The sequence below is a fragment of the Trachurus trachurus genome (genome assembly GCF_905171665.1).
Source record: "Trachurus trachurus genome assembly, chromosome: 9".
NCBI classification, from domain to species: domain Eukaryota; kingdom Metazoa; phylum Chordata; class Actinopteri; order Carangiformes; family Carangidae; genus Trachurus; species Trachurus trachurus.
Window position 1 is genome coordinate 25,390,125 of NC_139895.1, and position 23,298 is coordinate 25,413,422.

Below are 23,298 nucleotides of genomic sequence, written 5' to 3' on the forward strand. Positions count from 1 at the left end.
GAACCATCACCACACATCTGGCTACACAGGTTTAGGGTAGACACAAGACCCCAAGAATTTGATTCACCTCTTGCTTTTTTTTCAATCCAGGTCTAATAAAGCTGTATGCAGCAGATCTCCTCTGCAGCCTATAGAGAGAGATCAGCCTGTGGACTTCAAAGAGGTTGCAACTAGGTCACCACAAGACACTGCAGTCAGCTAGAGCACAGTCTCTGGTCTGAGACATCTCACTTCTCTCCCTCCTTCTCCCTTTCGCTCCACCAACCACTGCCACGCTTTCTCTCTCACTCCCTCTCTCTTTGCTCTTTCTCAATACAATGATATCAGTGAAATTAAAATGGATTATGGCGCCTTTCTCTCTTGTCATTCCCTGGGGTTGTACAGCACCATGTCATGTTACTGTTACTATAATGTTACTTCTTTATCACTGTCCATCGAAGCTGGTGCTCAGCAGTGTTTAATTTAGACACAGAGCGAGATGAATGGAGGACGAGAGAGGCAGCGAGAGGAGGCAGAGACAGAAAATGAGACAGAGAGACCAAGCAGAATGCAGAAACAGTCAGTCCTCCATGGTCACACACTGCCACCCTGATCTGTCAAAGGCCAAAGAGACAGTGACTCCAAAGTCTCCTGCTCTGCACTTTGGATAAAACAGCCACAGAGGCAGCCTGAGAGCTAAATGGGAAACAGGAACCTTAGAAAGACAAGAAAGAAAAGAGAGAGAGGAAGAAAAACTCAGGGGGGAGTGGGAAGGGCGAGTGTGAACAAGGTCAAAATGAACAGAGAGCTGCAGGGCCACAGTCCCCTCTCTGAATGCAGAGCAAAACACAACAACTCTGTTAACACAAGAAAACAGCCACCAACATCTTAAGATGGATATAGAGGAGAGCACAGGAGGGAGGCAGGAGGGTATACACTTATCAGGTAAGGGAAGGACACAATATACAGTAGCTACACATCCACATTCACACACCTACACTCACACTTATACTGGCTCTCTGGTGATGGGAAAACCACCCCTGAAAACATTTAGGAATGACAAAAGAGCTTCAGCTTGTGGGCAGATGCGAGTGTGTGTGACTGTGAGTTTGTGTCACTGTGTTTGAGATACGCATGTGTGTGCAACTGTACAACTGTATTCAATATACGATTTTTATTGCATGCATATTGGACAAATATGTTTGTGTCTCCATAGCAATTGCCATCCACCTGTGTGACATCTGGAAGTGGTGTTTATGTGTGTTGAAGCCAAAATGAAACATCCCTTTGCAGTGCATAATCTTAACTTGACCGGCATTTTAACAAATTCTTAATGGAGTGAACTGAAGCACATTGTGGTTCTGGTAGGTCTCTTTGGTTTAGATGAGTCTAGTGGCATATTTATTTCAACAAAACATTTAGACCGGGACCAGCACAAAGGATTTCAGTTCTATGAGCCCTTGTCGTAAAGTGTATTTGTGCATAGAGGTATTTTTGATCAATCACTGTGAAAAGCTCAAAACTGATACTGGGATTTTGTATTCATTAAGGAAACAATTAATTACTATTGCTGTTGATGGTAACATTGCCACTTCAGTTTGAACTAAAAAAAAAACAGACTAAAATTAAATATACTCAGGCTAGGTAAAAGGCTGAAATGGTCATAATAGATCAGTTTCTGATAGATCAGCACAGCAGTCTGTGCTTTAGCAATGCATGTTTGTAAATTTTGGGTGGCGGAGCTTCAGAAGGAGTGCCTAAGTGTGTTGGTTTTGATGTTGAGTTGAAGTACAGTATTTATCCAGCACTGCTTACTCTAAATTAAATGGGTCACTCTATCACATGGTCAATCAAAATGATGGAATATTAGCAGTCAAAATTAGACTGTGCTATAAAAATGCATGTATGGCATATTAAGGTGATTGTTTAGGGTCTGTGGTAATGTCTCACATCATGCACCTCTGCTGCTGGAGCTGCTCTGATGCTGCTGCTACAGCTGATGAGCTGCTGTATGTCAGAACCTTCCTGGGCATGAGCTACATTGTGCACCTGAAACAGGATGTGATTCTTTTGTTCTCACTCAGGTGTCTGTATTTGCTTTATAGCAAGTTTACTTGTGTGTACAGTATGGCTGTATGAGATACTATGTGTGTGTGTGTGTGTGTGTGTGGTTTGTCGCAGTCGTTGTGTTCCTGGGTGTGCGCCGTCGCATACTGTGTTCTGAGTTAAGGTTGACATTCGTTTGACTGACATTGGGGGCGACAGCAGCACAGTGGCATATGGTAACCGCCTGCTAACCGCTAAAACTTGACATCAGCGCAAACAAGTCATCCAAGCGTGGCATAGTGCGCTCCTAAGAGGGTTAAGGGATAGGATGTCAGCATACGGCGGGATAATAACACCTATCACCAGCACCATAATACCAGATAAAGGGGAGGGGAGCCAGACCAAATGCTTTGGCGACATTAATGCAGGTGAAACTATAACTGACAAGTTACACAAAAAGAGTAATGGTTAAACTGTAACGTATCTAAACATATATTATATGGCTGTTGTGCAGGGGGGGAGTTCAGATACTGATTGTGGCATTTTGTGGCATCACACAGAGCAGAAATGTAAGGAGAAACATTCAGACACAGAAGAGTGCCTTACACCTGACATTAACATGAGCTTCACACCTAGAATCTGTTTATATCTGATGTAGCTGGATTATATTCACGCCTGACTTTGACATGCCTCTTTGGTATTTGCACAGAAATTTGACTTCTTTTTCCTTTGCCAAAATACAGATTGTCAAACATGTCACTACCTCGCATAATATTTATATGGAAAGTGACATTAAATACCTCATCTGGCTTGTTCCTTATCCCCAAGTAAGTTGACAATGCATTTTTGAAAAATATGCTACAACGAGAGCAGGCTGCTGCCTTTTCTGTTTTTTTCTCTTTGTGTGTGTGTGTATCTTCTTATTCTTTTTTTTAATTTGTAAATGCAGCTTTTAACGGAAGCTTTTCTCCCAGCTTTTTCTCCCATAAAAACCAGATGGGCTTCTCATGTAGTCTAGAGGTGACGTGAATGATCACATCCTTAACATGTCTTTTCTTCTACTCATTAATTCAAGTTCAACACAAGATGCATGTTGATGCCTATTGCACAGGCCACACATATCTACAGACACGGTTATCCATTGACCCACTGAGCAGCAGAAGACAGAAGAGCTGCAGCAGACAAATCTGGTCACTGATGCCATCTCTTTTTCCTCATTGTCTGTCTCTCTTTCTTTTGCACTGACACAAAAGCACACATGTCTTGAAACACTGAGACACTGCCGTCACTGCCATGATCTGATGTACTGAAATGTACATTTCACATCCACAGAGAATGCAGGACAATAGCAGTCTCAAAAGACAGATAAGCCCTCAAAGAAAGATTCCATCTTTGATGTCTGGTCAGAGAGGGAGAGAGAGAGAGAGAGAGAGAGAGAGAGAGAGAGAGAGAGAGAGAGAGAGAGAGAGAGAGAGAGAGAGAGAGAGAGAGAGAGAGAGAGAGAGAGAGAGAGAGAGAGAGAGAGAGAGAGAGAGAGAGAGAGACACAAAAGCAGACAGCTACAGTACAGGACACATAACACATATGGGTAAACAGATAAAACTGCTGCCTCAAATAAATATATGGCATATTACTAATCATGTACAGACAGGTGACAATCTAAAGGGAAAAAAACAGCCCAATGGCTTAGTAGGATACACTGCTAGAATAGCTTCAGTACAAATTCACATTGATTCCACAAGTCTCTGAACTCTACGGGTGGGATGAACACCATTTTTCCAAAAGACAATCCCTCATTTTGTGTTCTGATGGAGGTGGAGTGTTCAGTTGGGTGGAGATGTAATGACTGAGTTACATCATTTTTGTTCTCATCAAACCATATACAGATGTGGGCACTGTCATCAAGAAAGAAACCACTCCTGGATTCCCTTATGTAACGGTCAAGCATTCAGACCTGTTCTGTTTTCCTGATGTACCCCTTACTTACACTTATCCACTGAGCTCTCAAATGTGCATTCATCTTTATAATGAAGAATATATGCAGTGCATCGCTATATCTTTCTCCAAGTAATTGTTGTGGGACTGTTGCTGACACTGTCTAATCACAGCCTGTATTGATATTTTCAGTCACCTGAGGAGGAGTTGCTGTTCTGTTTTTCCTTTGGTTACAATTTCCAACTGTATTTACTGATGTATTTCAATATGTGTAAATAAAGATGATTCTTCAGTCACTTTTCCTATTGGAATACAAACCAGATCCACAGTGTTTGTCCATGCACAAACAATACACTCACTTTCAAAATAACTTTTTCACTCATTTATTCACGTTTTCCTTTAATTTGTCACCTTTCTGTATCTACAGTATTAGACAAATAACTCAGTCACCAGATCCTGTTCTTGCAATAAAACTCAAATGAAAAAAAAAAAAAAAACGCTCTGCAAAGCTGCCTTCTAAATATCTACAGGACAGCCAGAGCAGCCCTCCAGCATCTATTTTCATTCCTAACCACAAAGCCGGCACTAAAACTATTAAGAGAAAGATTTGTTGTTGTTTGCCTCTAACCCTGGTGTACCCCCTAGAACCCTGGTAACCCCTATTTAAGAGCTGAGTTTCCTCTCATCGATCAAAGTGTGCTGCACACAGTCTAGGAGCATGACACTGGCACTGGAGAGCTTAGAGCAGGTTTCAACTTTGACCCTTAAGAGATGCTCAGTGGCTGATTGTGTGAGTGTGTGTGCTTACACCTGTGTGTGTCTGTGCATGTGTGTGTAGTATAGTGTATATCCACACCTCATCGACGTACGGTACTCACCACTACCTCCTCGCAAAACTCAATTTCCTCCTGGAATGTCCACAGCTAAACACTTTTAACCTTTGCAAACCTGCTGAGATGGAAGATATATAAAATTTACACAAAGGTGAGCGAGCCTTTGCATTTGTGTGTTTGTGTCTCCAGGTAATATTTATGTATTCAAATGCATATGGTGATGAATAGACCCACCTGTACCAAGTGAAAGCAGTTACACTACAGCCCTGAGACAGTGAACATGCTGCCACACAGACTGACGAATTGTGGAAAAGATTGTGGAAGATTTTTGTGTGTGTGTGTGTGTGTGTGTAGACGAGTGTTCCCAGTGAGAGAGTGAAGAGGTATCCACTGCACAATGCCTGGGGCCCTCTGGAAGAGAGACTAAACAAGACCTTCCCATTGGGACGCACACACAGAGCCTGCAGCTGCAAATGACCTACTGTACTACCCACCTCACACACACACAGGCAAACACACACTCACGCACGCACAAACTCACATACATACACACACAAAGACAAAGCCTCTTTGATGGTATAATTTGTTAATATCAAGGAAAAAAATAGTCAATTATCACACGTGGGCTAATAAATGCACACGCCTAAATATTCTTTCACAATTAGCTTGAAGTCTTCCTCTCTCATGCTCTTTTCATCCTCTTGTTCTTTCAATCCTCTCAACTCCCAAGCAACAGGGTGGCATGAACAGTTTTTTCAGTAGTGCGTATGCACAGTACATTTGGACACATGCATATTTTTGGAAAAATACATGGAATAAAATGTTCCCGCCACATCCCTGGCCACTATTGACTCACTGACCTGCAGCCTCATGTTTAGAGTTGCACTATTTAAACTGGATGTGTGCAAAATAAATAATCTCTGCACAGTAAAATTGTCAGACTTAATTTACTGTAACTCTGAAAGTGTTAAAATCAACACTTCCTGTGTTTATAGAGGCTAATCAACACTTATTAACATCACAAAATTTGATGTGTGTTTTCCCTTGAATCTCTGCTCTTAGCCGAAACAAGAAATGTCAAAATGCATGCTCTCCCTTATACACTTGTGTGAATTATGTATCTGGCAGATTTGCACTGGATGAAAATTACAGATGCCAGTGGTAATTATAATAATGACAGGACCTCCCAGAAGAACATCCATTTTAAATAGGGCTTAATGTGAAATGGGAAGAACATGTCCTACACCAATGACATACAGAACAATGATAAAAAATGTGGTACGACCTTTTTCCTACAGTGTGTTTAGTAAATACTTCAAACCCATTGTAAACTGTCAGTCTCATTCATCTTGTGAAACAATAGTTGGTGTGTTTTCCTTGAGGAAGCCTGAGGATGAACATATCTTCTTCATATCGTTCTCGGACTGACAAATAAAGGCTCCCTGCCAAGAGAAACTCAATGAGACCACAATCAATATACTGCTACAAGGTGTGCACACAGACACACACACAAACACACTACACAGATAGGGGATGATGTACGATTACCTGGACCATAACAATCAGCTGCATGCTCATACAGTATGCACACACACACACTCATGTGCTGCATGCATGCACAAACACACACACACAGGCTCTTTCTCTCTCTCTCTCTCTCTCACACACACACACACACACACACACACACACACACACACACACACACACAGAAAGACACTTAATATGCAAATAATTTTTTTTACAACAGGGACAGCACTTCATTGTTCATCTGGACGAAGGGGGGCAGATAGATAGATAAATAGGTCTCTAGATATCTAGCTTGGACCTCAATTGATGAGATTTCACATACGGCAGCAGCAGTGCTGTTAGGACAGGGAATACCACCACAAAATAATGTTTTCTCTCCCTCTGATCAATTTTTAATTTGGCCCGTGCAGCCGAGCCCTTGGCGGGCCTGGCCCTGGTAATTATGGTGGGTTATTGACAGCTGCCTTCCCGCGGGAGGCTATTTAAAAGAGGTTTAACCCCAGAGCAAGTCCAGGCCCCACACCTGCCTTTGAAGGTGTCAAGTGCATTGATCTGAGCTCCAGGATGTGCTGGGACCTTCCCACCTGGAGGTGCATGTGTGTGTGTGAACGAGTGTGTCTTGGTTGCAGGGCTACTATTACAAGGCCATGGCTAGGCAGAGCCTCTTTTGACCCTTACACATACACACACACATGCAGACACATAAAAATACACAGACTGTCCTCTGGCTAAATCTGGATAGAACGGTACATTTCTGACTTCTGCAGCCACCTGATGCCCAAAGATAGGCTGAAAACACACTGTACGTCTAGTGTTATCACACACACATGCACGCACAGCAAACAGGTTAACTCACAGCTCGGGGGGAATTAGAGGAACTAATGAGAAAGGAGGAGGAGGAAGAATGGTGATTGGAGAGACAGAGAGAGGGGAGAGAGAGGAGAGAGAGGGATATCCTCACAGCGCACAAGGCCACGGCACAGCACAGGAAGATGCCAGAGTGTGAAGCCAATGCTGAACAAGACATCATCCAGCTACAAGGAAAAAAAAAGAGAAGGGGAGGGGGGGCAGGCATGACAGAAATTAAAAGAGGATTTCTGTGTTTGAGATTGTCTGCCTCGCTGCCCCCTTTCAGCCTCCCATTGAAATTCTGGGCAGATACAAACCCCTAGGCTTTTGACACACTTTTGAAAACACCACACCCCCTCTTTCTTTCCAGTGGGTCTCCAGTGTCGAGCGCCTGACTCACTATCAAGAGAGAGAGGGAGAGAGCGGGGGTGAGAAGGAGGGGAGGCATTACGGGCACGGGGGGGTAGGGTGGTGGTGGTGGGGGTGGGGGGGGTTGCCTCTGAATAGGTCTGTTTTTGTATAAGCAACTTCTAAATTGAATTAAGTTATTCTTGACAAGAGTGTTTTTAGTGGTTTGCTCATGCTTAAGAAGTTAACAAGTCAGAGAGTGGTCAGATTTCAGAAATACGTATCTGTAAAATGTACACAAAGAAATTAAACACTTAAATCAACTTGAATACTTTTGACCATATGGAGTAAAAAAACTAAGCTGAAAAACAATGTCTGACACAAATGGCAGCACTGTGTATAAATATTGACAATGAATCGAACCCCAGTGGTACAAGCCTTTTGGAGAGAACTTTTTTAACAGGAGCCAATAACTCATGTTGCCTGCAAAAGCGTTAAGAGTACAGCTGCAGGAGAAGCCAAGGGGAGAAAAGTTAAGAGGTAATGCAAGGTAAAGGAAAAAGAGAAAATAAGTACTCGAAAATGTTGGTTTCTTGCTTCTCAGTGTTTCATGGTCAGACAAGTGTTACAGACGAGCTGAGGCTTCACAATAGCACTCAAGTGTTTTCTTTCAGACTGGGCACAAACATGCACAAGTTGAAAGTCCTACTCTTAACTCCAGCTGCTACTTTAACTAATGATCTCACCTTCCTATATCCTCTCCTTCCTCAATTATTTCAACTCTCTCTCTCTCTCTCGCTCTCTCTCGCTCCCACCCCCCCCATCACTCCCATCCCATCCCATCCAAACCCCATGGCACCCACCCTCCACCTCCACCATCTCAGTCTCAGGATGCAGAGCAGTGACAGGGCCAGAAGGTAATGATACAGCTGCCATGATGCAACAAGCAGACCTGTCGACTGTCAGGAATTGAAATCATGAAGGAATAAGCTGTCATTAAGAGGCCCTCTCCCAGTAGTGGAGCTGTCAGACGCCTGCCTTCTGCCTACTCTCTCTCTCTATACTCCCGTCTGTCCTCTGCCAGTCCCACCCCATTTGCAGTCACTCCCTAGTCCTCCTCTCATTTCTCTCTTCCTGCTTCAATCCTCTCTGTGCCCCTCTCCTCCTCTCCTCTTCTGTCCTCTTCCAACCAGTCATAATCCTCCTCCCTCTCTGCATCCGCCCGTGCCCTCCTCCCCCATCTCAGATTCATCTTTTCCATCTCTTTCCCCTCACTCTGGTTGTTGCTTGAGAAACCTCCTCTCACCTGTCATTTTACCTCTAGGCTATGGGAATAACACTTCTTCCATGCTCACATAGACATGCACATGAAGACAACATGCAAGAAACCCGCATACACAGCAAAAAAAATTATCTTAACCTGGTGTTACTGTACACACCTTTGCCCAATGTGATACATTTGTTGCTTAGTTTTCCCTGTGTGCACATATTTTAGAGTAATCTTTTACATTTTGCAAGCTTACTAATGTGTTCACATAATCCTGAAATCGTGATATCTGTAGACAGGAGCATGGTGGATATAATAATAATGGTTTACATTTATATAGTGCTTTTCTATTGATACCCGATACCCAAAGCGCGTACAGAAACCATTATTCATTCATACCACATTCACACCGGTGGTGGTAAGCTACGTGCATAGCCACAGCCGCCCTTGGGCAGACTGACTGAAGCTTGGCTGCCAGTGTGCGCCAAACCACCATGATCATTCATACACATTCACCTGAGGCAAGTTGGGTAAGGTGTTTTGCCCAAGGACAGAGAGAGTGGGATTCGAACTGCCAACCCTCTGATTATTGGTCGACCCGCTCTACCTCCTGAGCCACTGCCGCCCCAGAAACAGGTGATGGGATGTACTGTAAATGGCGTGTAAGAGGCTGCCCGGAGATTCACCCTGGAATGCGATTGTTTGTGTGTGTGTGCATGTGTGTTGTGTGAAGGGCCTGATTAACGAGCACAATCAGCTATTTTTCCTACAATCCCTTGATTGGCAAAGGGTGATCCCATCGGAAGAGAGGAAAAGCTGACTCAAGCCTTTAAGGTCCCTGATTTAAGAATTTCATAGGGGTACTTTAACACAGGTGTAAGTTCATACAGACCATAGACTTACACTGCATACGTACTGTAGTTGTACAGTCGTACAGAGTCAAATGAACTGTTTGTGTGTGTGTGTGTGTGTGTGTGTGTACTGTATGTGAGTGTATGTGTTTTGCAAAGCCACAAGCTCCCCCCATATTTCCCCGAATGCACTCTAGTTGACCCTTTGCTGCAGGCTTTGAATTTCCAAACAACTTCCCATGAGTAACTTTGCATGAGCTGCACTCTAGGCAAAACCTTCTTGCTATGCAACATTTTTGTAAAATGGAGTCTAATCTAAACATAATAAAAAAGCACACTCAAAAAGTCAACATCTGACCCAACACTGCACTTAAACAAATTTGTAAATCAAAAATATTGAGTAATTGTCATGGTGCCAGAGTTTTTCTTTTACTGCTACAATGCACCAGACTGTTGTAATGACCTATTTACAACAAGTTTTTATCGATAACAGTTTTGTTGAGGGAATATTCCACTGTCAGATAGTCAGATAGTTGCTTATTTTGTCAAGCTGTTTCATTCACCTCCTCCCCAGTTAGTCATTTTCAGCATTTCCCAGAATGGCTTTGGACAAGGACATTGTAAATTGTCTTGTATACGTATGTGTAGGTGGAGACTGAGATATTGATACCACTGCCACAGAAGTAACTCTAAAAAGAGTTTCCTGTTGAGTGATCTTTTTCAGTTGCCTTATAGTGAACATTTCACAATAAAGATGTGGTTAGAAGTACAGCATAACATTATAACAGTATTATGACAGTTAATAACGATGGGGTATGGAGGTGCTACCTTGACACATGTCTAGTTTAAGACCTAACCCAGTCATCGCTATTTCTGCTATGCCATTCTTCCTATGAGGAGAATGAATATAACATTCTCATAGTGAACAGTCAGGCACTCATTATAAACACTGACTAGGAAATACATTTAAATTAATGCATAACTAATGCCATGCCTCTTTGCCAGTTTGTCTTTTTGCTATATAACAGGTGGAAGGCAGTATCTTTAAAAAGTAAGATGGGATTTATCTGTCAGAGTGATGAATTAGTAGCTTGTACAAGTGTATGAGATAACCAGATGAGATGTCTGAGGGTAAATGAATAAAGGAGGAGCTGCATCAAGCTAAAGCGGAAACTATCATAAACTTATAGCAATTACACGTCAAATACCAAATGTAATACAGCTATAATAACTGCCCTTGCAGAAATATAGAAGCTAGTGTATATTACAGACTAAATGTAGTCATGTGGTGTACTTTTACAGCACACTGCAATTTTAAGTATCCACTAAATACTGAATAAATATAATGGGAACTGCTGATGAGTATGCGGTTATTTCACTGATTAGTTTCCTCCCTCTCTGCTTGAAGGGGGAACAAATCATTCATGTGTTTAGACAAAAAAAAGTGGATACAAAAAAGACCAAAGAAAAACTCCACACCTCTCTTCAGATGTTACTTTAGCTGTAACTCCTGTACATGCACTTCAAAAGACATCCACACAGATGTCATTGGTATGACATAATAAACCACAAACATGCCCGTAATAGATGCAGACAGCATGGATTGACTGTAAATGTGTGAGCTTGTCTTTGCAGTGCACACAGAGTACAAGGCCTGTGTGTGGTAAATGCCTGGATGATGATTTGTCAGGGTGTAAGAACACGATTTCTTGTTTATGATGATGAATGAGTAACACTTGCACCACACAACACCATGTTCTCTATATCTGAGCTGTCACTTTGGCTCTCTGCAACACACAATGCTGCCTCTTCCAACTGTAAGACCGGCCCGGTTGAGTGCAAAAGACACTTTCTGGGTACCTGACTCATCTGTTAGCACACACAAGGACCCACACGCGCACTACCCAAATCTCTCCTGTTGTTGTACTCAGCAGGCGAGGGCTTTACACAGCAGTGAAAGTCTTTATGGCATTCAGGTGGACCAAACGAGGGAATGAGGGGGAGAGGGAGAGCAGGATCTCCCCTAAGTCAATTTGAACAGCGGGCCGACGAAATTAAACAGGTAGTCGTGGCTGGGCTGACAAATGAGCAACCAAATGGGGATGAAAATAATAAGACAGGCAGAGCCACCTTTTGCTTGCTGGAGCACAGATGAATACACTTGTGCATGATCATATAGTAGGAAAAGAAAAACTAATGGTTGTGTTGTTTTATGTTTGTTATTAATAAAAAAAACAAAAAACAAATCTATATTTTTAGATTACATTATCTATTTCTTTCTCTCAGCTCAGTCACCCATGAACCCATAGGACCCCTGGAATCATGAAAATGTGTGAATGTTTTCTTGTACTATAATGATCATGTTGAGGAATATGCCTCATTTCACTAACAAGACAATATGAGCCTCTATTTGAGGTTGAGGACTATACAGTAACATGTGAAGTAATAAAGTCTATGTTTGCACCTATGAATGAATGTCTGTTTGTTATTACTCACTCCTGTTGTTCTACGATGCCGTTGAGTGCTGAAATTGTGCAGTGTTGTCAGCATCACATAATTTATCATATGACCCCAGGACAAAGTTTCCTTTCCACTCCAGACTTGTGTAAATTGTGCAATGAAGTTAAACTGAATTGAGTCAATGCATAAAATCCAGTGTCTAAGGTAGAGGAGCTCAGAGCTACAAAAAATTACCCACAAACACATTCAGACCGCCAGTCAAACACATGAAAACAAAATACCACGACAGTCTGCCTCTAACTGCACCACAGCTGCTTCCAAAGCCCCAAATATTTAATCCTGCCCCTTACATAAACAATGTGTGTTACACTTGTCACACCAATATCCCATGAGGCTAACCACCACTCCCACTGTGGTAGCGGTGGTACCACTATGTGGTGGCTTTTTCCCTCAGAGAAGGAAACACACAACCCTACATACTAATGATGGGTCACAGTTTACACTCTCAGCAAAGGGAAAACAAAAATGGAGAATATGAATAAAGTATTTAGCTTTGGCTGCATAATAAACAACCTCCTCTAACATTACATGTGCAGTGTCCTCAGTGCACTCGGTCCACTCCTCGCTCTCAGAGACATGAAAACAGGACTTGGATCAAAGATCAGAAAATCATTTCAACATCCAACAAAGTAGTTTGAACTTCTTTTGTTGTGCCCCCTACCTCCATGGCTCTGGTGATGAAGGGGATCTGTGTCCCTGAGTCCAGGTCCTGGTTGATGATTAGTCTACGGGCCCACTGACCGGCCCGTACTACGCCGCTGCCCTGGATGAGCACCAACAGCTTGGATGGGTTAGACAAAGCATCTGGGCTCTGGTAGATAAAACTGGTGGGTTCATCTTCTGTGGCATCCACCTAAATGTTCAGGAAAACGCAGGTTACCATGTGTCACTGACCTCTTGGAATCAACCCTTAAAAATATCTTATATAAAGGAATATTTACCAAACATGTTTATATATTTTTTTCTAACTGCCGAATGCGTCACAAATGTGGTTACACCCAGTTCAATTCTGTTAAATTGTTGCTATCTGCTGCTACAGCAGATTTTTCAAAGAAAGTTACATGTATGACTATAAGGAAAAATGGCTTTCTCAACTGTGGCCTTTGTAATTAGGAAAAGCTCATATGCATCAGTACACTAATCATCAATAATCATGATTATAAAACAGCCTTTGTGTGATTAAAACTGAGGGAGAAAGTAATACCCAGAAAGGGGGAGGCAAAGTAAGTGACTGAGTATTTGTGTGTGCGCATGAGCTCCGTCCACATCCCATGCGTCTTTGCATCCCTCCCAAGTATGCCTGGAAGAATCTCTAAGGAGACAAACACTGTCCATAAAAGCCATGGGTGGCAGCTGCAAGAACTTAATCCAAGCAGACAAAGAGAGCCGAGTGGGGGAGAAAATCTTAGCCTTTATTCTCTTGTGCTCCCTCATTCCCTCTCCCTATACTTGGCTGCGGTTAATCTTCTTAAAATCTGCGGTCACAAGTTCAATGCCACGCAGGTGGACGGACCCACCACTAACACACAAATACACACACACAAATGCCATATACACGCAGGCGGGTGGGCAGCAGAAAAGCAGAACAGAGCAATTTTCCAGAGAAATAATGAGATAAATAGGCCAGGCAGATAAACCAGTAAAAGTGTATGGGGGCTAATGAAAGGCGCTGAGTCCCCGGCTAGGTGATTTATGGACACTGTTAGCGTTGCAGCTAACTCTGCTATGCTTCTCACACCAGCGCTGCCTAACGTCCCTGTAAATGCAGCCTGAAAAATGATCACAACTTTTATAAACAGAAAAAGGAGCAGGGATGGAGGAGTAAAAGGAGGGGGGGCAAAAAGAGACAAACATGCTTCAAACAACAAATAAAAGGGATCAAGTGTGGATGAGCTGGGCAAAGAATAACTCCATGATGGCTGAGAAAGTCCCCTTCAGCGCAAATGAATGCGAAACAGATTAAGCATCAGCATGCTGTGCCTCTGCGCCTTTGAAATGACACGTCACAATACAGTTAATTTGTTGAGGAGACACTTTTGCACAAAGGATGTGAGCAGAGGAGGGAGTAACAGAAAGAGAGAGAGTAAGAGAGAAACTGAGTGAGAGAGAAAAGGAAAGACAAAGACTGATAGAGAAATGAGGAGAGCTGACTCCTCACAATCCCCTTTTCTTTATTTTGTTTAAACAGGACACTCAATATAATCACACTCTGAAGCCGAAGCATTTACGTCAATTTTCATATTTAATACTCCCTTTAATCTTCAAGGGCATAAATCAAAGAGGAAAATGCCTCTTTTCACACTCTGGGTACTTACTGGCAGGAAGGCTTTAGTCATGTTGCACTTTTTCTCCAGCAGCTCATAAACATACTGAGTGATGATCTGGAGAGAAAAAAAAGACACAGAACACACGTGAACACACACACACACACACACAGTCAGACAATACATTGATAACACAGTGTCTAATGCAGTTGATATTTTTATGTTGGCATGATACAAATCCATCCAACAAAAGCAAACTAAACTGTGTGTATGTGTGAACAAGTAATAGCAACCACTGTCATGCTTGCAAACAGAATAAAAACTACTATTCAAAAACCCTTGTTTGCCCTCTGGTGTGTGTGTGTATGCATGTGTACATGAGCTACTTGAAAGGGTCTGGATCGTAGAGTGTGTGTGTGTGTGTGTGTGTGTGTATGTGCGTGTGTGTATCGCAGTGCAGTGTGAGTGTTGAGGTTGTAAGTGCCAGGAGAGGAAATCTCCTGTACAAGCGAAGGGCTGATGTAAGTTATGTTTATCCCCGCAGCCACAGCACTAAAGAACCTTGTATACCGAGTCATTCCAACCCCGGGCCAAGCCTTTCATGGTTCAGTGACATTAACAACTTTCTTTTCAATTTTCCTTATTTTTTCTTCCCTTCTTTTCTTCTCCCCACGTCCTGCTGAGCTGAGAACAGAGACAAGCACTTTGTGGAACAGATTTAGATTTTTGATCAGTTGTGAGAAAGAGCTGAAGGAGTTAGGAGTGATAACAGATGACAGGGCACATGATCACTGGCAGTGAGCTGTGACGTGGCTATTGTTGCCATCATGATGTTTCCCAATCAGATGCAACATCAGATTCCCATATCCTGTACACATGTCACAACAATGAAATGTTAGGGCGCGTAGAACACAGGGAGCAACATGTTGTCCTGCTTTGCTGTGCAGCCTCACTTCGGCCACAGCTTTTGAGGCAGCAGCCTTACTAAATCAGGAAAGCAAAGGCCAGCAGTGGCGCCACAGCTACAAAGCATGTCCAAGCCCCAGTCACGCTCTCTAGTCAAGAGACGAACCAACTGACTGACCCCAAACACAAAGGCCAAACACAAACAAGGATCAACCAGAGACTGTCATGTCTCACAGCCTAGAGTGGCATGATACTCAGACCTCATTAATGTGCGTGAAGGTGGAGAACTGTACGGGGATTCAATATCAACCGGTCAACAGACATTTAGTCATCGAAAAAATATTGTGCTATTTCTAAAAGAACATTTCTCTTGGATGAGTGAAAAAAAAACAAAAAAAAAAAAAAACTCCCTCACTGCCAACATGACAAGTGCAACAGTTACAGATGTAGAAAAAACTAATGGGATTCTTTTAGACCATGATGTGCTTAGCTTTTGTAAGTTTTGGCGCTCACAAAACTAAACATTTTCTTCAGACCCAGTTTTGAAATGTCAGCCACAGGACAATGAAATTATGCATATCCCTAAAATACATGTTCCAAACTCCAAACCTATTTTAAATGGCATGAATTTGAGAATATTTCTGCTTTCAAAATTTAAAGGTGGTAGATGCTTCTTCACAGAAGTGATTTTTCACATAGAAAAGAAAGGACAACAAAAGGTCAAGTGCAACTTAAGAGTAAAACAAAGGCTTTAGCTTCAAAGTCTAATGTGCATTCTCCTGATAATCACATACTGCTGCCATGGTCTCTTACTCTCTTATGCACAAGAGAAATGAAATGCTAACTTGATTTACTGCTTTGAGAACAACATGCAAGAATATCATTACACACCAGACACATATTAGCCTTATGACAGCCAATCAAAGGCCAGCAGACGGACCAAATGAGATGATCGATTCTAGCATTTGACCCTGTGAAGGAGGAGGGGGGGGGGGGGGGGGGGGGGGGGTAGAGGCGGAGGGTGGCTAGCAGAGCTAAAGCAACCCTACCTCATCTGAACCCACCAAACCTCCACAACAGCTAATTCACTAAAATGTCAGCCAGTCTGATGAAGACTAAAATGATTCCGGGCCTCAGTATGCTAGTGTTTAATGACATCAATAAGCCTCACAGGAAATTTCATTTGCACTACGTTATTTGTTCAGTGCCTCAGGTGGCTCGAGAACCATCTGATATAGAATCAGGGGAGAGACTGATGGGGAACAAGAGGAGAAAGAAAAACTGGAAAGAATGCAAGAGTTTCGATGTGAAAATTCATTTCCACTGATAAAAGGATACTGTAGATCATAAATAAGAATCTAATATCCAAGCTTGTGTATATATGTGGATATGTGGGCATATGTGTATTTTAGTTCATGATGTAAACTGCTATAAGATGACCTTTTCTTTTCAGATAGGAAAAAAAACAGATCAAAAGTAAGAATTGAGAAAGGGACAGTACTGGCATTTCAATGGATCAATATCCGATTTTTGTTTTCAGAAACAATAGACTCAGAGCAGAGACACACAACTCAGAAACTCACAAAAATGTCCTGGCGCACACACAGCAAACCTCCTTCTGTGTGGGCCTCTGAGGACTACGTCTCAGCAGCTGATCAGTACAATAAGAAAAGCCTCTTTGTCACCTAATTACCAATGTGTTATTAGTGCTTTAATGAAATGCCTGCAGGAAGCAACGCTGAGTGCCTGCATTGTCGGCATCGGACGATAGGAGAAGCACGAGGAGTGGATTTGGCAAATAATATTAAGACACACAAAGAGAAGGGAAGGGAGGGGAGAGAGGGAGAGAAACGGAAAGAGGGAAAGGAGAAAAGGATAAAAGAGCCTAATTCAATTCAAATTAATAGGTTTCATGACCACAAACATGCTTACAAAGTCATTATCGCAACACACATCTGCTACTACATATTTAATATGTAGTGTCATTCAGGATGACAAGCTAAGGGTGCCACATTATCTGAAATATCAATATAAACTCTGTATCTGTCTTTTAAAAAAAGATGGAGACGCAGACTGCACAGTTTCATCTCCAAAGACACAGTGTCCCCCAGGAGACACACTCTAAGAGCAGTGATCACAGGTAACCCTTATTGACTTTGTCTCTCAAGTCCAGACAGACAAAGGTAAAAAGAGAGGAAAAGGGTAACAGTTTCAATTGGCTGCTGCGACAACTGGATGATGATGTATCCTCGAAACAACGGCGAGCTCTCTACATGACCGTGAGAGCGATCGTGGGAGAGTCTGAAATAGAGTCTCTCTGCAGCTGAGGTCACCTCTGTGTCTGTGGTTTGTTTGTGTAGAGGAAGCATTGTGGTGATGAAGCAAGAAGAGTGGGATCAGGGAGGAAGGAAGGGACTTAGAGGAGGGCTCAGTGGGAGGAAAGGAGGAAGACAAGAAAGGAGAGGTGTAGAAGTAATCCCCAGGAGCCAGAGTCTTGTGCCAGATCCCACTGCGGTGAACAGCTGATGGGAGAAGGCGCAATGGAAGAGAGGATGGAGGAGGAGAGAGAACAGTACAGCATGTGGCCTTGATACAAGTCCTTTTAAGTGGGTGGGCTGTGCCCTCAGCCCCTAACAAACCTCGGGTCATCCTGACAACGATTTCTTCATCACTCTCCCTCACACACCAAGCCACTGTCTTAATGAAGACCATCATAGCTGCAAGTCGATATGTTTTTAAACTCCTCACTACTGAGGGTGAAAGACCTCCCACATTATGTGTGCACATGTGTTAGTTAATGTGTGTGCCTGTGTGTGCTCCCACTGATTACAACAGTCATGCCTGGTTTGGCTGACCATACCTGGGGAGAGGGAGAGTAGGGAAGAGGAGAACCGGGACAGGAAGAGGAGGATAGATTGAGAGGTGGGAAAGACAAGGAGGCGAGGAACAGGAGCAGAGGGAACAGAGAGGAAGGGAAGTATAAAAGAGAAGAAGAAAAGGTATCACAGAACAATAAGAGGGAGGGGGAGGAGGAGGGAGGAAAAAGGCTGGGATGGTCAAGGGCAATGGAAAAACTGAGGTAATTACAAGGGAGGAAGAAAAAGCAATGATCTGAAACCGCCCCTGAGAGACGATCATGAAACAGATGTTTATCAGGGTCTGCAAGTTTCATCAAGATACACTTCAGACTCTTTAAGACCAATTAAATTCTAGTGAAACATACAACTCATAAATGGAAATAAACACTAAAATATAAAGAGAAGCATCTCTTGACATGTCCCAACAGAAACTGCAGCCACACCACAAGAAAAGAAAGACATTTTATGTAAGTAGAAGTCACAGTTTCAAAGCCGTTTTAAGGCCTTTTGAGGATTCCAGTTTAAATACTGTAATAATGTATCACTTATTGGTGGCAAAGAAGCCACAGTGGTTGATCTCCTTTACTAAGTGTTAGCCTGGTGCACAAATCTACTCAAGACAGCAGCACATTATACACACATACGAGAAACTCCTGTATAGACACACACATCTCTTGTCTCTCTAGTCCAGAGCCCTCTCCAAAGGCACTTAGCCATAGAAACCAGAGAGCAAGAAGAGGCATCAAAGCTGTTTATATAATGAAACTGAAAGAGCTGCTCCATGGTGTATCACTGACTGCACCCAGGAAAGCATTCCTTCTTCTCCAGAGAATAGAGAGGAGGAAAAAGAAAAAAGAAGAAAATCCCCCCGAACAATGCAGCACAACAACAGCAGCAACAACAGCAAAGCATTACTCAGAAAGAGAGACAGACTGCAAAAATGAGAGAGCACGTGGCAATAGAAAGGTTGTTTATTTAAGTCAGCCTCATGTACCAACAGAAAGTGGTATTAAAATAGGGCCTATTGTTGTGAGTTTGTGATCTGTCAGTCCCGCGTGGGAAACAAAGAGAGAGAGAGAGAGAGAGTGAGAGAGAGTCGGCTGTAATTCCCATGAGGTCTCTGTCATTCTCCTGTCAGAGGAGAGAGGGCTCTCAAGGGGAAGGGAAAGTTCTCCGACACAGACTGACAGACAGTCTGTTTACACTTAGCGTAGATATCCCTCTCTCTGACTCCCTCTCTGCCCTCCCTGCACTACTCATCCTAATGGCACCGTAATGACCTCCTCAGGTGTTAACTGAGAAGCCGGCAGAGGGTAATTCAAAGTAAAGTACTGTGTGCCACCGTGGGTGCCGGCGGTAGTGACAGATGCCAGTACTGTAACTACCAGCCCTCCTGTCTTTTCTCTAACCCCCCCCACCCTCCATCCAATCCCCATCCCCTGTCCAATTCTCTTCTCTTTCATCAACTCTAATCCACCTCGCCCACACCCTGCAACCATTTTTGTCTCACTGTGTCTGTTTCTACTTCCTGCTTTCTGCAGAAGCTGTAGCAGCAGTTTTTAAGTGTTTTGGGAATGGAGACATGAGGCAGTCAGTGAATCAGGGCAGACAGCTGTCATTTATAGTCCCTCTTTAGAGAGAGTCCATTAGCTTCTCAACAAAATGGTCCACGACTGGTATGGGGCCTCCTGGTGCTTTAAGTGCAGTGTGGAGGCCTGTCTCCATGACTCCCATTGTGGCACTGACGCAACATTTCATGACCACACCATGATCCATCCTTTATGGGTCAATGTAAAGGGCTAAATATACTACAACATTCAGCACATTATAGAAACACAAAAAATACGGCAACAGGTAAAATAAATGTGTGACACCGTTTGTAAACTACATTGTTTAAAAAGCCCTGCAAAATTACTTCCACCTGTCTACAACTTAAATCAGCAGGACAGGTAAAGCATCAACTGCTCAGGTACATCCATTCACACCTGTTGACTTTTATCAGCACCCACACATTCACAGGGTCTACTGCATGAACACTGGCAAATGATGAAGTTCGAACACAGAAACACAGTCAGTTTAGGGGATAGTGTTTTATGCTAACTCTCCAAAACGGTTTGTCCAGGTACACAATCACCCCATTTCCCCCAATGACCTGACTATTAAATCTCACCCATCCTACTGTACCTCATTTATTGTTTATCCTTAGACTAGCATCCAAATGTATGCGGATGACATTGTAATTTATGCACATTGTAAATGTATAAAATAAGATGAACTTTGTTTCTGAATATAATGTAATATCATAGTATAATATATAAACTTGTCATAATTTATCATTAGCAAAAGAAAAACCTTTTTCCCTAAATGTTCATCGTTTTGCTCAAGGGCACTTCAGCAAGGCCTTTCGCTCTCAGTCAGCTGTGACAAACACCAACATCCAGAATGTAGAAACATAGGGAAACAGGGAACAGAAACAGCAGTGAGAGAGAGAGAGAGAGAGAGAGAGAGAGAGAGAGAGAGAGAGAGAGAGAGAGAGAGAGAGAGAGAGGAGGGAGGGACGGAGGCAGAGACAGAGAGATGAAGAGGCAGAGAGAAAAGGAGAAAGAGAAAGAGACGGCTTTCTAATTCAGCCATCTGGCTAGCTTTACTTCATTATAATATTCTGACTGTGTGTGTGTGTGTGTGTGTGTGTGTGTGTGTGTGTGTGTGTGTGTGTGTGTGTGTGTGTGTGTGTGTGTGTGTGTGTGTGTGTGTGTGTGTGTGTGTGTGTGTGTGTGTGTTTACAAATTTGTGACTGCCTTCAATTCCACAGATGCAGGCAGAGCAGAGAAGAATCCTCATTTATTAACAGCTTAATAGAGCTCCATCTGGGCCAGACCCTATGCTTGTCTTCTATCAGAGAGATTCATCACCGAATCACAGGAATTAGACTACAACTGACACCTACACAGGCTGCGGTGACCCTGCTGCACTGAGCAACACCGCTCAGATAGCCTGCACTGCATTACAGCTGTAATACAGCCATTATGATAACAGTGAGAGCCAAGGATGGAAAATGTCACCACACCAGTGGTCTGTTTTTCAGTCTTTGTGTACTGTTTAGTTTGCATAAGACAAAACAGAATGCAACACAACATAATAAATAAAATTGGGGTTAATGGGACTAACAGAGAGATCCTCTCTGTATCCTTTTCTTTAACCTGCCATGTGCATAACCTCAGGAGGTGATTTCCAACATGTCACAGAATGAGTTGATACAACTCCTAGCGAATGGGCAGATGTTTTATCTATCTAGCCGACTTGGGCATTTTTATCTATTTATTTATATATATTTATATATATATATATTACCTCGGTATATTAGTTAAATTGTTTGTTTATGTATTGGGACCATAACACATTCTGTCAGTCCACTTTTCTCTTCTCTTCTCTTCTCTCTCTCTCTCTCTTTCAGTTTCAATGACTTGCACCAGTTTGCTATGAGTTAATAATATAATCAGGCCTTCAAATTAGGATGTGTTATCACTTTATGACCACCACTATTTTTCTCAAGTGTTGAATTGCAGGCCACTTACAATATGGTCAATGGTCTCCAAATAAAATGGACTGATACAGCTTCAGGGTAATAGCATCTGCAAATCTCTCTTCATCATGGCATAAGTATATGGACAAAAAAATTTAAATTATTTTTTCATAGATCAGAAATGAAGTGTAAAAAATGATTCGCTGCTCAACCCAAATTTTGTTCCCATCTCTTTCTTTGCTTGGAGGCCATCATACCAACATCCTCGTTCTCCCTCTTTGTATCCGTCCCGCCATTCAGACGAGGCTGAAGTGCAAATTGGACATCTGGTGCTGTGATGTGTCTGACAATACAGCCGCCACCCCCGAGCCCCCTCACACATGTACACAGTCACACAAATGTGCGTGCACACACACACACACACAATACAGAACCATGAAGATATAGAGACACTGAGAAGACGACAGGAGGGAGAGATGGACAGAGGTATGGGGGGGCAAAAAGGAATGTGAGTGAACATTAGGGGGCAATGATGATGCCATTCAATTCACACTGCCAGAGGCAAACACATGCACCCACGTCCTTGTGCCATGTCTCACAGCTCCCAGGCTGAATTGTGGCTAGTTCTCAGAGCGTCTCAGGTGGCAGGTTGATAGAGGGCACTGGGGTGTGCTGAGGAGTGGTGTTGCCCATAACAGGCCCGTCTGCATAGAAGCTTATTTTACCTTTACCCTCATGACATCTGACAAAGTCTCTTCCCCTGCCTGGTGCACAAATGAAGGGGAGGGATGGGAGAAAAGACTAGACACAAAAAATGGCACACACAGAAATTCAGGCACAAATAGATCTGTATGTGTTGGCCAGATGGAAGCAGAAATAAGCATGCAGGTATATGCCTGTGTGACACACACTCTTAAACTCATCCATATAGAGGCTGACTAAGCAGCATAACCTACTTTTACAACCAAAGGCATACAATTCAGTAGTTGTGTCTATTTATAATGGAGCATATTTCTTACCAGCAAAAACAATGCATTTGTACTTGCAAAGCTGTGTGAGAGAGGTACAGTATTCATTTTCTTGAATCATCTGTGGCCTAAAAACAACAGACAGATAATACTGCTTATTCAGGTAGTGTTCCTTTCTTCTCAGCCAGTTAATCTCCTGCAGCACAACACATAGAGTATCTGTTCTCATTACACAAGCTCACATCAACACTGATTGACACTATTTCCTTTTTTCCTCTCTAAAGAAGATGCTTCTGTCAATTTTTTAATCACAGGATGAATAAAATTTGCATACATATTGCTTGATGATTATTTCTTTCCTCCAAATGTTTGGCCCCCCTCAGATGCCTCAGTTCAGTTAGTTTAAATGTCTGTGTGTTCTTTCCGGGCCTCTGCTTTCCTGCTACCAAATGTTTGTTTCAACAGTCTTTTTAGATGTTGGTAGATAGTGCCTGAGCACGCAAAAGAAAAGAGGGGGAAAAAAGCCTTCACAGAAGGCAGGCTCTCAAAGGAACTACTGTATACCTGCATTAGAAATAATAAAAACACTCAGGTAATCCCACAAATGGGTCTATCACTTTG

At 42.7% G+C, this 23,298-nt stretch overlaps 1 protein-coding gene across 3 annotated transcripts in view; it reads right to left on the reverse strand.

Annotated features, from left to right (window-relative positions):
* The window catches only part of arb2a (ARB2 cotranscriptional regulator A), a 146,871-nt gene that overhangs the window by 116,025 nt on the left and 7,548 nt on the right, over positions 1-23,298 (reverse strand). For all 3 annotated transcript variants that reach the window (XM_083979524.1, XM_083979525.1, XM_083979526.1), the window contains exons 5-6: positions 14,474-14,539; positions 12,820-13,011 (exon numbers count right to left, since the gene is read on the reverse strand). In XM_083979524.1, the coding sequence (XP_083835650.1) occupies positions 12,820-13,011; positions 14,474-14,539 (258 nt within the window). The remainder of the gene's footprint in view (positions 1-12,819; positions 13,012-14,473; positions 14,540-23,298) is intronic.